The following is a 12144-nucleotide window of genomic DNA, read 5'->3' as shown; positions in this document are numbered from 1 at the left end:
TTAAATATAAAAACATACTTATTCACCTAATTTACAAATGGATAAACTTACCAGGATGTGGACAGAATGTGTTTGATTTATGGATAAAATGGAATATATTAGGACAGATTAGAAACAGTGAGTCTGCTTGTTATTATTATTGTTATTTGATCTTAAATCTATCAGAAGGCCTTCCTAGAAAAGTGTAGAACTCTGGTATTGTTATTATTATTTTTTACTTCTTATTTTGGTTTTATACATCCCAGTTTTGGGAAAATTAAAAGTAGTATTGAGGACTTGTTGTATTTAAAATGGTTAAATCTTGTTATGACTGTTTTACGACCAAGATGTACAGCAACAAATATATATATATAAACATACATACATGTGAAATGTATCTATGTATGTACTGTAATACTCTGAAAATAACAAAAAAGCAATGGTTAAAAGTAGTTGTTTAAAAAATACTATAGAAATGATCTACATTGCTTTAAAATGCTGTGGTTTAAAACTGTTTAAAAATACCTGGATTAAAGTAAATTAAGTTAACTTACTTATAACAATTAGATTTTGTAAAAAAAAAAAAAAAAATCAAGAGTGGTTAAAAAGAATGATGATGAATATAAATACTGTATTTATTTTGTTTCTTTGTTAAAACTGGACAAATAAATACTATACTAACACACATGTTAAATACTGTTAAAACGTGGTTGTTAAAATGCAAATTAAAGTACCAATAACTTAAAAAAATGGAACGATTTAAAACTGCAGAATAAAGAATAATATAGAAAACTAATAAAAATTAAAATTCAATACAAATAAAAAAAAAGAATAAAGAATAAAATACATACACAAAAGTTTTATTGGATGGAATGGTTTGTTTAATTGTCCTTAAATGGGCCAAAAGTGTATTTTCCTTTTGATGTTTTTCATCTACGTCGAGTACACATATATAAGTGCAGTGTATATATGTTATAACACTGCACTTACAGACAAAGACAATAATGTATTGATTTTTCACCTTAATCTGAGCAGCTGTAGCCTCCAGATTAGTGAGATCAACCAATGAGGAGCGTCTGAGGTGAGACAGGAAGTTCTGACTCTGCTGCGTTAGCGTCAGCAGCGCCTCATCAAACTCCTGCAGCTGCTTCAGTCGAACCTGCAGCCGCTCACACCTAAAACAGGACATAAATACATGTTTGATAATTATGTGTGTGATTACCATAGAAGCGTATTGCATTCACTTGAAAAAATAAATAAAAATCCAGTTTTTCTGCATTATTTTGTTTGTTTTTTTTCTTTTTCTGAATACTGGAGATACTGCACACCGTGCAGATCCAGTATTTTCAGCAGTTCTCCTGAACGTATCTTGAGTGACCATCAATATGGAAAGTACTTAAAAGTACATTTTTATCACATTAAACAAACCAGCCATATTAGCTCTAAATCAAGAAATAAATGCATATTTTAAATGCCATTTAGTTCATAAAAAGTGTCTGAAAAACAGGGAAACAAAAGCACAAAGACAAAAGAAAAACATTTGACAGAAAAAACAAAAAACAAAATGTGTTCAAAAAATTGCATGAAAAACAGAAGAAAACAATTTAGTCCAAAAAAAATGAAAAGAAAATTGTCTGGAAAACAAACCAAAAAAATAAATTATTCTGAAAATTTGGATTTTTAATTTCTGTTTTCTGAATTTTTTTGAGTATTTTTTTCTGAGTAACTTTTTCTGAGTAAATTTTTTTTTTTTTTAATATCCAGATACTTGGAAATCCAGCGAGAATGTCCCACAGATCTGAATGTTCTTTCCTTCTGAACAACTACAAAGTATGTGTAAAGTCTATAGACTAATTATAATACTAATTATAAAGTCTATAGACTAATTATAATACCATCAATATTATGGCTTGAAGACAGAACTATCTAACAGTGTCTTACACAGAATTCAAAGTACATTTTTTTAATCAAATTAAACAAGTCCAAAAAACAAGGATTAAAATTAGCAACAAAAAAAAGAGAAAATAATTAGTAACAAAAATAAAAAAAATTCAGAAAAACAAAAAACTAAAAAATGTCATTTAAACAGAAAAAAGAATGAAAAACTGAAAAATATTAAAAACAGACAAAAAAATGAGTCCAAAAAACAAAAACTCAGAAAAACTAGATTTTGTTTTCAAGTGAATGCAATACAGTGGAAGCCAAACTGAGGTACGTGTACCCCTAGGGGTACTCTAACACCTCTCAGGGGGTACACAGTAACATTTGTCAGTTTTTTTTTGAACATTATAGCTTTTTTTTTTTTTACATCATGCACACTGACTTTTTCTCATCCATCCATCAATATTAATTTGTAGAACAACTCTTTAAAATACAACTAAAGGTGAAGTTCAAATTCGAAAATGAGCAAAACATCTGAACAAGACACAGGAAAGAGTTTAGACAAGCCTGCACACACTAATAAATAATATACTATACTAAGCAAAACCTGTATTCACATGGCTAATACATATTTGGCAAGTGAAGATTGAAACTGCAAAATTTGTGGAAAAAAATTCTACACCATAAAACTGGTTAAAAGCACACTTTTCTGAATTGTAAAAAATGTTCATGTGAAAAACATCTTGTGTGTATTTTTGTTTTGGAGAAATGTCATTTAATGTTGTTCTTTTTACTCATTAAATTGAAAGACATTCATTCATAAATGTATGCATCAAACTTGTACGATAAATATTCGTAGAGATATGGAAAATTTTGGTTTTTGACACTTGACACAACCTTGACCTTGACATTTTGCCTCCAAATAAGGTCAACTGCACATCCTTGACATTGTCCCTATGAGATGACATACATGTCATTAATGCTGCATTAATAGTTCCACGACAAATGATAATATAATAATAACTCCTACGATAACAATGTATATCAATTGCCAAAAACAATAACATGAGCTAAGGGGTACATGGGGCAATGGGGAAACACTACAATTCCACAGTATGTATTGATTGAATTGATTGAGCGTTACCTGTTAGTGATGTGGCTCTTTGCAGACGTGCATCTGTCCCGTATGTGCATGAGGTCCTGGTTCAGTTCTCTACTCTGATCCTCTGGTGCAGTGGGACACAAACACAGCCTGAGATTCACCAAACCCTGAAGAAGAGCCTCATTGGACGACAACTCTGCCTGCATTTCCTGCACAGAAGAAGAAAACATGTTCAAAGCTCGAAACGTATCTAAATATGCTGAAAAAAAAAACTAAGAATAAGACTGTTTTACCTGCACATTCTGGAGTTCATTGTTCAGTTTGACTTTATCAATAGAGAGCGGCTCAGATTGTGGACAACACACAGCGTCACATCTATCCAACCAGCTTTTTATGCAATTATTCTCCTTTTCATATCTGAAAAACACATGGTTTGCTGTCAGTTTTAAGAAGCATCTAAAAAGAAAGAATAATGTGTGGCTTTGGGATCTTCTCTAGTTAGTACACAGTCCACACACACATAATAATAATAATAATTTAATAAGACTCAGTATCAGTATCAGTGACGGGGTCGTAACGGGGGTCATATATATGTGGACAGAACCCCCAGTGTTACATGTAATCCCTCATAAATATATACAAACACCTGCAGGGAAGCAAATAAAGCAGATAAAGCAGGAAAAAATGAATATAAATAATTACAGAGAAATAAATACAAGGAAAGTGCAGCAGCAAATTCATGAGAGCGTTTTATAACCAGTCAATAGTTAAACACTGATGATCATTTTTAAAACCGATAAAATACAACAAATACACTGTAGTTTAAATCAGTTTAGATTCATTTTTATTTAGCTTATTTTAGTTTATTTGATCTTATTTTTGCTTATTTTAGTTAATTTTATTTTAGTTTTTTTAGTTTGTTTTAGGTTTTTTGTTTTGGTTTATTTTATTTTATTTTTTTAGGTTATTTTAGTTTATTTGAGTAAAAAATAGGTTATTTATTATTGGTTATTTTTGTTTATTTTAGGTTATTTTTGATAAATTTAGGTTATTTTAGTTTTTGTTAATGTTATTTTTGTTTATTTTAGGTAATTTTTGTTACATTTAGGTTATTTTAGTTTATTTTAGGTTCATTTAGTTAAATTTAGGTTTTTTTTAGGATATTTTAGTTTATTTTAGGTTTTTAGTTTATTTTAGTTAGGTTTATTTAGTTAAGTTATTACAATATCATCTAATGAACAGTTTGTTATTACTCCAGGGATGTTAATCTAATTATGTGATCTGTATCAGCAAATACTACTTAGATGTTAATCTGTTACATTTTTGTGAGTTTTTTCCTTCATGTTAAAGCTGCTGGAAACAATATTATTTATCAGATAAATTCATAGTGTAGGGATAAAAAAATGTAAGATTATTTTCTGGGAAAAAAGGTTAAAATTGTAGCTCAAACGTTTGTTTTAATCTCCACTGTAAACAATCTCTTATTGACATTTTCAAAAAGGTTTGGTGCATTGCATTGTGGGATGTGGAGTCCTGTAGATGAATGCATGGAAGTTTTTTTTCTTTTTTTCCTCCATTCTTACTGTAATTTCTTGTGTTTTTGCCCAAAAAACTCGACCAAAGTGAGGGCAATTTCAACTTTTTCGTGAACAAATGATCTTTAATTTATCAATGTTGTTACTTAAACTATTATTTATTACTCCATACACAACAGGCTATAAGTGGTTAAAAATATCATTATTCTTATCATACCAATTTTCCTCGGTATAATATATCCTAACAACCATCTTCCTCCACCTCCGTCTGTTCTCACTAATATTCAGACCTGGGTGGATTTGAACCCAAACCTTTCCAGCTGAGCAGCAGACGGACTGATATCACGACAAGATCTCGTTCTAATGCGTCAGCGTCACGCCGGTGGGAGGGAGCGATTCAGAGGAAATTGCAAAGATGGAAGGATTTGGCAAACGTTGGAGAATAAAATGGGAAATTACAGCAAAGACACATTGGGACTAGAAATCATGAAGTAAAAACAAATATATAAAAGCTTTTTAGATATGGAGATTGTCAGAAAAGTCATGCAAAGTGTTTTGCAATGTTTGATAGAAAAAAAACAAAACATAAAAATGTTAAAATATATCAAATCTACATTACTCTCCTGTACAAATAAAAGATTATTGAACAAATAAATATTTTCCTCCTCAGCGGTGGTTTTTTTTGTTTTTCTTTTTTTTTAAGAAGAGCAAATTTATATTTGATTAATCCCAGATCAGAGTAAAATGGATCCTCCACTGTTTTTACAAATGTGGAATAAAACCTTTGATATGTCCTTATTAGTAGATCTATGCCTAACAAAACACATTATTTTGCACTATATATCAGTTTTATTGCCTTTTAAAAATGTGATTACTTTACAGTTTTAGAGCCTTTGTTCCTCCATCTTTAAATCATGTGATTGATGATGTCACACGGCCCCACTGCCTGTAAACATCCCATTGTTTTCTATTGGAGTGAAACATTCAGTAGATTTTTAGATCATTTAGTAAATTTTTAGATCATTTAGTAGATTTTTTGATCATTTAGTAGTTTTTTCGGTCAAAATCTCAACTTGTGCTGCTTTTGGTTGCTCTAAATAACCAGGAAAAATTAAAGGGGACATATGCTGAATTATTGTGAATTTTCAACTTTTAACTATGTCTTAAATATGTAAAATCAAAATTTGAGTGTTAAAAAACACGTCCTTAGCTGTCATGTCATGTGATTTTTTTTTTAGATTACATAGTTATATATACATTAATGAATATTGCCGGCCCGGCCAACGTGTAGTACCTATTTTCCACCAGTTGGGTGAGTATAAGCTTATTTACAGCAGAGCTGTCCCTGAACTAGGCCATCTCGGCGTGAACTCATTTTTCTCAGCCTCTGCTGGGAGCAGGTTACTTACTGGTTCACTTGGAGGTGAAATACTTGAAGATGTCATCTTCTGAAATAACTATACACTTGTATTCGTCCCATTAACGCCTTGAGAGCTTGAGAGTGGAGGATTCTTCTTCTTCTTTTTAATTTCCGGCAGACTAGACGCCTCAAAGGCGTATTGCCTCCTGGTAGTGGCAGGAATTACTCACAAATTCTACAAATGGCCCCTTTGAAAAACCTTTGTGTCTGTTGAAGGACTCAAAATAATTTCTATTCTCTGGGTTTGTTTGTCTAACTTCAGCCACCAGAGCATGTCAGCGTGCTGTTTAAGGCAGGGTAAAGGTCCCTTTGGAGAGTTGGAACTGTCGCCCTCCTGCAAGCACAGATTTTTTTTATCCTCTTTCAGAAAACAAAAGAGGGTTACATCAGCATCTTTAACTTTTCCTGATTATTTAGAGCAACCAAAGGCAGCACAAGTTGAGATTTTGACTGAAAAACTACAAAATGATCTAAAAAACTACTGAATTATCTAAAAAAAAACTACTAAATGATCTAAAAAAAAAATACTAAATGATCTAAAAAAAACTACTAAATGATCTAAAAAACTACAAAATGATCTAAAAAAACCTACTAAATGATCTAAAAATCTGCTAAATGATCTAAAAATCAGGCTGAATGTTTCATTCCAATAGAAAACAATGGGATGTTTACAGGCAGTGGGGCCGTGTGACATCATCAATCATATGATTTCAAGATGGAGGAACACAGGCTCTAAAACTGTAAAGTAGCCCATTTTTGAGAGCATAATCAATTAATCACAATCTTTTTCATCTCTTGACAGCATTACTAATAAGTACATTTCAAAGGCTACATTTGTAGAAACAGTGGAGGATCCCTTTAAAGAGATGATGTAATCTGAGCTTCATTATGTAAAGTCAGTGATGATTAGTTTGTCACTCGTTGTTCTTCATGTTATTCTGCGTTTGTCGGTGTTTTGCGTACCTTTGCCACAGAGCTAAAAGACTCTCTAACGTCGACTGCTTCTTTGCAGCGGCTCCGAGGAGCTGTTTTTGTCGTTTACAGGCGTCCATCAGCTCCTCCTCCAGTGGGTGGTCCTCCCCCAGCCTCTTAGCGTGAGTGGACAGATCCATCAGACGAAGCTTCAGCTCCTCCACGCCCTCACAAACCTCCTGGAGTTGGAAAAAAGTCGTCTTTAAAAACGCAAACGTAAACAACAGGATCTGAAACAGAATGATTGGTTCACCATGTGAAGCTGCAGGGCTTTGTACGTCTCTGATGATGAGGAACAGGAAGTGATGTCACGATCCAACGTCTCTGTCAGATCATTGATCTTTTTATTAACCTGGTGAAGAGACAAATGTGTCAGGTACGTTTCATGCTTTAACGAAACATTCATAAAATGTCATTAAGGCTGTAACGACTCATTAATCAGATCAATGAATCGATTTATATTCCTATGATCTGATTACACCGTTCTGTGCTCGGCTAGTTGTCCTTCCTGATGATATTAAAAGTAATCATTTGATTGAATTGATACAAGGAAAAAACGCATTGGATTTAAGCACAGCAGACTTTTAATGAGTGTGTTTTAAAAGTGCGGCAGTAACGTTAGCTTGTTAGCATTAGCTTTGCAGAAACTCACCATCAAGTGAAAATGAAAAGTATCAGGTGCACTTTATTTTTTTATATTAATATTGAATCATTTTTACATATGAAAACAAGTAGAAGAGTCCATATTCAAATAAAATGTGCCATTAAATGTTGTTTACTTCTTTGTTTATGTCCATTTTTAATTTATAGATGATTACTTTACAACATGTGTGTCAAACACAAGGCCCGGAGGCCAAACCCGGCCCTTTAAAACATTCACATTTTTTAAAAAAAGCACATTTCAATAGCTTTATTTTGGAACTTTACAATAATTGAAGTGAAAATTCAATGAAACTCAACAATATTTCTAAGGGTTCACAGATTTCCCAATATTGTATTTAAATTTAAATTGTGAAATAAATGTAATTATTCCAAAATTCTGCTCGATCTTCTAATTATTTGACAAGATTTCCCAAAATGAAATAAATATAGTGACTGCCTGTCACTTATTGCTTGGATATTGTCAGTGACTTATGTACTACATACTTTAATATCATTTAATAAATGAAATGCAAAGTAGCGCCACCTCTGCGGCCCACTTCAGATCAAACATCAGGAATCTATTGGTAGAATTATAAGCACATACTGTATAATTCTGAGATTATAGATGCCAATATAGAGGCTTATATAGATGTACCATAGGTTATATATGTATTGATTTGGATAAATTAATTAATATCGTCCTTAAATCAAACCAGCAACAATGAACCGTTGCTAAAATGAATGTTTACACCCCTAAATGTCATGAATTCATGATGTAATGGTGTGAACCTGCTGCAGCGTCTCTGTGTGTCTCCGTCTATGAGCGGCGCTGTGGTTGATCTGCGTCCTGAGCTGTTCTACTCGTTCCTTTAGCTCCTCCCAGTCGCTGCTGATCTGGATCAGTCGAGCCCGGATACGTCCGGACTCTCCAGGGGTCACGAACTCAGCCAAAGCCTCGCAGTCGGCCTCCATGTGGGCCAGCGTCGCCCGTCTCTCCTCCAGACCTTCCAACATCTCCTAAAGAGTAAAAAAAAAAAGAATAATAACCTGCATCACGTCTCCAGACACGTTTTCACAGAATGAAACGACAGTTTAAGGATTAACAAATGATATCCGTCAGAAAATTGGCAAAAAACTGTAATCTGTCGAGCAAAGATTATATTTAATATATTGTGAATATCGTCTACAGTTTTTCCATTTGCTCCAGTTCCCTTCGGCTTGGATTAAAAATCAATCCTCAGATTAACATATCTGACATCATGGGACAGCAGAGTGACTCGCAGCTATGATGCATATTTATTGGTTATTTCTCAGATATTATTACCACGTACTTACTACAACTTCTATCATAAAAATGTGTTTGTTTGATCAAAGGACCACATTATCTACATTCATGTCTGCATTTCAGGTAATGACCAATCTGATCATTAATACAGGAAATAAAGAGTTTTTGTGCATTTCTGTTGTCCTTTTGATTGTTTTTCCTGTAAAATGTATGTTTTTTGGAGTCATTTTGTGTATTTATATCGTCATTTTGAGGGTTTTTTTAGAGTAATTTTTGTGTATTTCTGTTGTCGTTTTGATTGTTTGTTAGTACTGTGGGTTTACGGAGTCATTTTTTGTGTTTATCTTGTCTTTTTGTGTACTTTTGTTGTCATTTTCTGTAATTTTGCATCTTCTTTGAGTCATTTTGTTCATTTCTGTTGTCCTTTAGCGTATTTTTCCTGTAAAATGTATGTTTTTTGGAGTCTGAGGGCCGCATGTGGCCTCCGGGCCTCCAGTTTTCCATGTCACGTGAACACAAAGCAATATTATGACTTATCTATTGAATAATTCAAAGCACAATGAGATGAAAACCAAGATGGAGGATGACAAACCTCAACAGTGTTGATGCGTGTGTCTAAAGGAGCTGAGGTGGAGGAAGAGACAGCTTCCAACTCCGCCTCCTTCTCATCCAACCACAGAGCGAAGGCCTCTGATTGGCTGCTGAAACGCTTCCACCACATGCACGTCATCTCCAGCTGAACCAGGCTGTAAAACACAAGATTAAAACCATTTTATGCATTTATGTTGTTAATGTCACACTAACGTACTACTCACATTAACGTACTACTCACATTAACTTACTACTCACACTAACGTACTATTTATACTAACGTACTACTCACACTAACGTACTACTTATACTAACGTACTACTCACACAAACGTACTATTTATACTAACGTACTACTCAAACTAACGTACTACTCACTCTAACGTACTACTCACACTAACGTACTACTCACATTAACGTACTATTTATACTAACGTACTACTCAAACGAACATACTACTTATACTAACGTACTACTCACACTAACGTACTACTCACAATAACGTACTACTCACACTAACGTACTACTCACACTAACGTACTACTCACACTAACGTACTACTCACACTAACGTACTACTCATGGTAACGTACTACTCATGGTAACGTACTACTCACACTAACGTACTACTCATGGTAACGTACTACTCATGCTAACGTACTACTAACGCTAACGTACTACTCATACAAACCTACTACTCATGGTAACGTACTACTCACACTAACGTACTACTCACACTAACGTACTACTCATGGTAACGTACTACTCATACTAACGTACTACTCATACTAACGTACTACTCATACTAACGTACTACTCATGGTAACGTACTACTCATACTAACGTACTACTCATACTAACGTACTACTCACACTAACGTACTACTCATGGTAACGTACTACTCATGCTAACGTACTACTAACGCTAACGTACTACTCATACAAACCTACTACTCATGGTAACGTACTACTCACACTAACGTACTACTCACGGTAACGTACTACTCATACTAACGTACTACTCACACTAACGTACTACTCATGGTAACGTACTACTCATACTAACGTACTACTCATACTAACGTACTACTCATACTAACGTACTACTCATGGTAACGTACTACTCATACTAACGTACTACTCACACTAACGTACTACTCACACTAACGTACTACTCACACTAACGTACTACTCATACTAACGTACTACTCATGGTAACGTACTATTCATGTTAACGTACTACTAACGCCAACGTACTACTCATACTAACGTACTACTCACACTAACGTACTACTCACACTAACGTACTACTCATGCTAACGTACTACTAACGCTAACGTACTACTCATACAAACGTACTACTCATACAAACGTACTACTCATACAAACGTACTACTCATGGTAACGTACTACTCATGGTAACGTACTACTCATGGTAACGTACTACTCATGGTAACGTACTACTCATGGTAACGTACTACTCATGGTAACGTACTATTCATGTTAACGTACTACTAACGCCAACATACTACTCATACTAACGTATTACTCATGGTAACGTACTACTCACACTAACGTACTACTCATACTAACGTACTACTCATGGTAACATACTATTCATGCTAACGTACTACTAACGCTAACGTACTACTAACGCTAACGTACTACTAACGTACTACTCATGGTAACATACTATTCATGCTAACGTACTACTAACGCTAACGTACTACTAACGCTAACGTACTACTAACGCTAACGTACTACTCATACTAATGTACTACTCAAATAACTTAGCTTAAAATATTCTTAAATTCATAATTTTTGGTGTCCTCCCTTAACAAGCTCTGGAATTAAGTCCAGGATGGGGGTGTAACATAACCGGGGGCGTGTCCGGGACATCAAGCCGTAACATCAATATTCAATGACCTCATCATTGGTGAAATTTAAAAAAGTCTTTTTTCGGTTCGTAATTGATTAATCTTCATGAAATTTGACTCAGTTATGTCAGGTTGGTTTCATCCGATTGGATGCAGATTGTGGATTTAATCGCAGTTTTAAAAAACAATGTGAGTGTCCGTACATTTGGACCTACTATATATAGTTATTAATGAGGATACACATTTCTTCAAAACCTTTAAAGTGTGAATGACCACTGATCCAAATGACTGACAATGTCTGGAAAAGAGTGGATTTGATGTTCGGTGGAGGTTTGTTTCTGAGTGTTCTCTTGTTTTCTGATATTTGGGTTTGTGAGGTGTTTGGATAAAGGTTGAAACCCACTTCTTGTTGAGATGGTCATGTAGCTGTTTAACAGAGTCTCTGGAACACTGAGCCTGCTGCAGTAGAACTGTCTGATTATCTGGACTGAGCTGGATATCCACTGCCTTCTCCAGAAGAAGATCTGCCCGCAGAGAATGTTCCTCAACCTTCACAATCAGTTCCTTTAATAGACAAAAAGAAGTAAAGATAAGCCAGACTGTGTACTGAAGTACAGATATGATATGATCACCTTGGTATGTTCCAGCTCAGATGTGAGACTGGCCAAACTGTTGAAAAGAAGTTCTTTGTGCAGCTCGTTGTTTGTGTCTCTGATGAAGCTGAACACAGATTCTCTTTCTACCTGGAAATCCTGCCACGAGCTCAGAGATACCTTTAGGGTTACAAAGAAGATGAATGTCAGCGGAGATTATTGACCAACAACAGCCTTTAAAGTCATACTTTGAAAGACTAATAAATGCAG

The 12144-nt window shown here is 34.3% G+C and overlaps 1 protein-coding gene across 5 annotated transcripts in view; it reads right to left on the bottom strand.

The window, feature by feature from the left end:
- syne1a (spectrin repeat containing, nuclear envelope 1a) overlaps positions 1-12144 on the bottom strand; it is a 214427-nt gene that overhangs the window by 146559 nt on the left and 55724 nt on the right. For all 5 annotated transcript variants that reach the window (XM_028439484.1, XM_028439485.1, XM_028439487.1 and 2 more), the window contains exons 30-38: positions 11914-12054; positions 11685-11845; positions 9409-9562; positions 8321-8548; positions 7143-7241; positions 6881-7068; positions 3256-3379; positions 3005-3171; positions 1001-1154 (exon numbers count right to left, since the gene is read on the bottom strand). In XM_028439484.1, the coding sequence (XP_028295285.1) occupies positions 1001-1154; positions 3005-3171; positions 3256-3379; positions 6881-7068; positions 7143-7241; positions 8321-8548; positions 9409-9562; positions 11685-11845; positions 11914-12054 (1416 nt within the window). The remainder of the gene's footprint in view (positions 1-1000; positions 1155-3004; positions 3172-3255; positions 3380-6880; positions 7069-7142; positions 7242-8320; positions 8549-9408; positions 9563-11684; positions 11846-11913; positions 12055-12144) is intronic.

The sequence above is a fragment of the Gouania willdenowi genome, chromosome 24, assembly GCF_900634775.1.
Source record: "Gouania willdenowi chromosome 24, fGouWil2.1, whole genome shotgun sequence".
NCBI classification, from domain to species: domain Eukaryota; kingdom Metazoa; phylum Chordata; class Actinopteri; order Blenniiformes; family Gobiesocidae; genus Gouania; species Gouania willdenowi.
The sequence above is the reverse complement of the archived record's forward strand: the minus strand, read 5'-3'. Positions and strand labels throughout refer to the sequence as shown.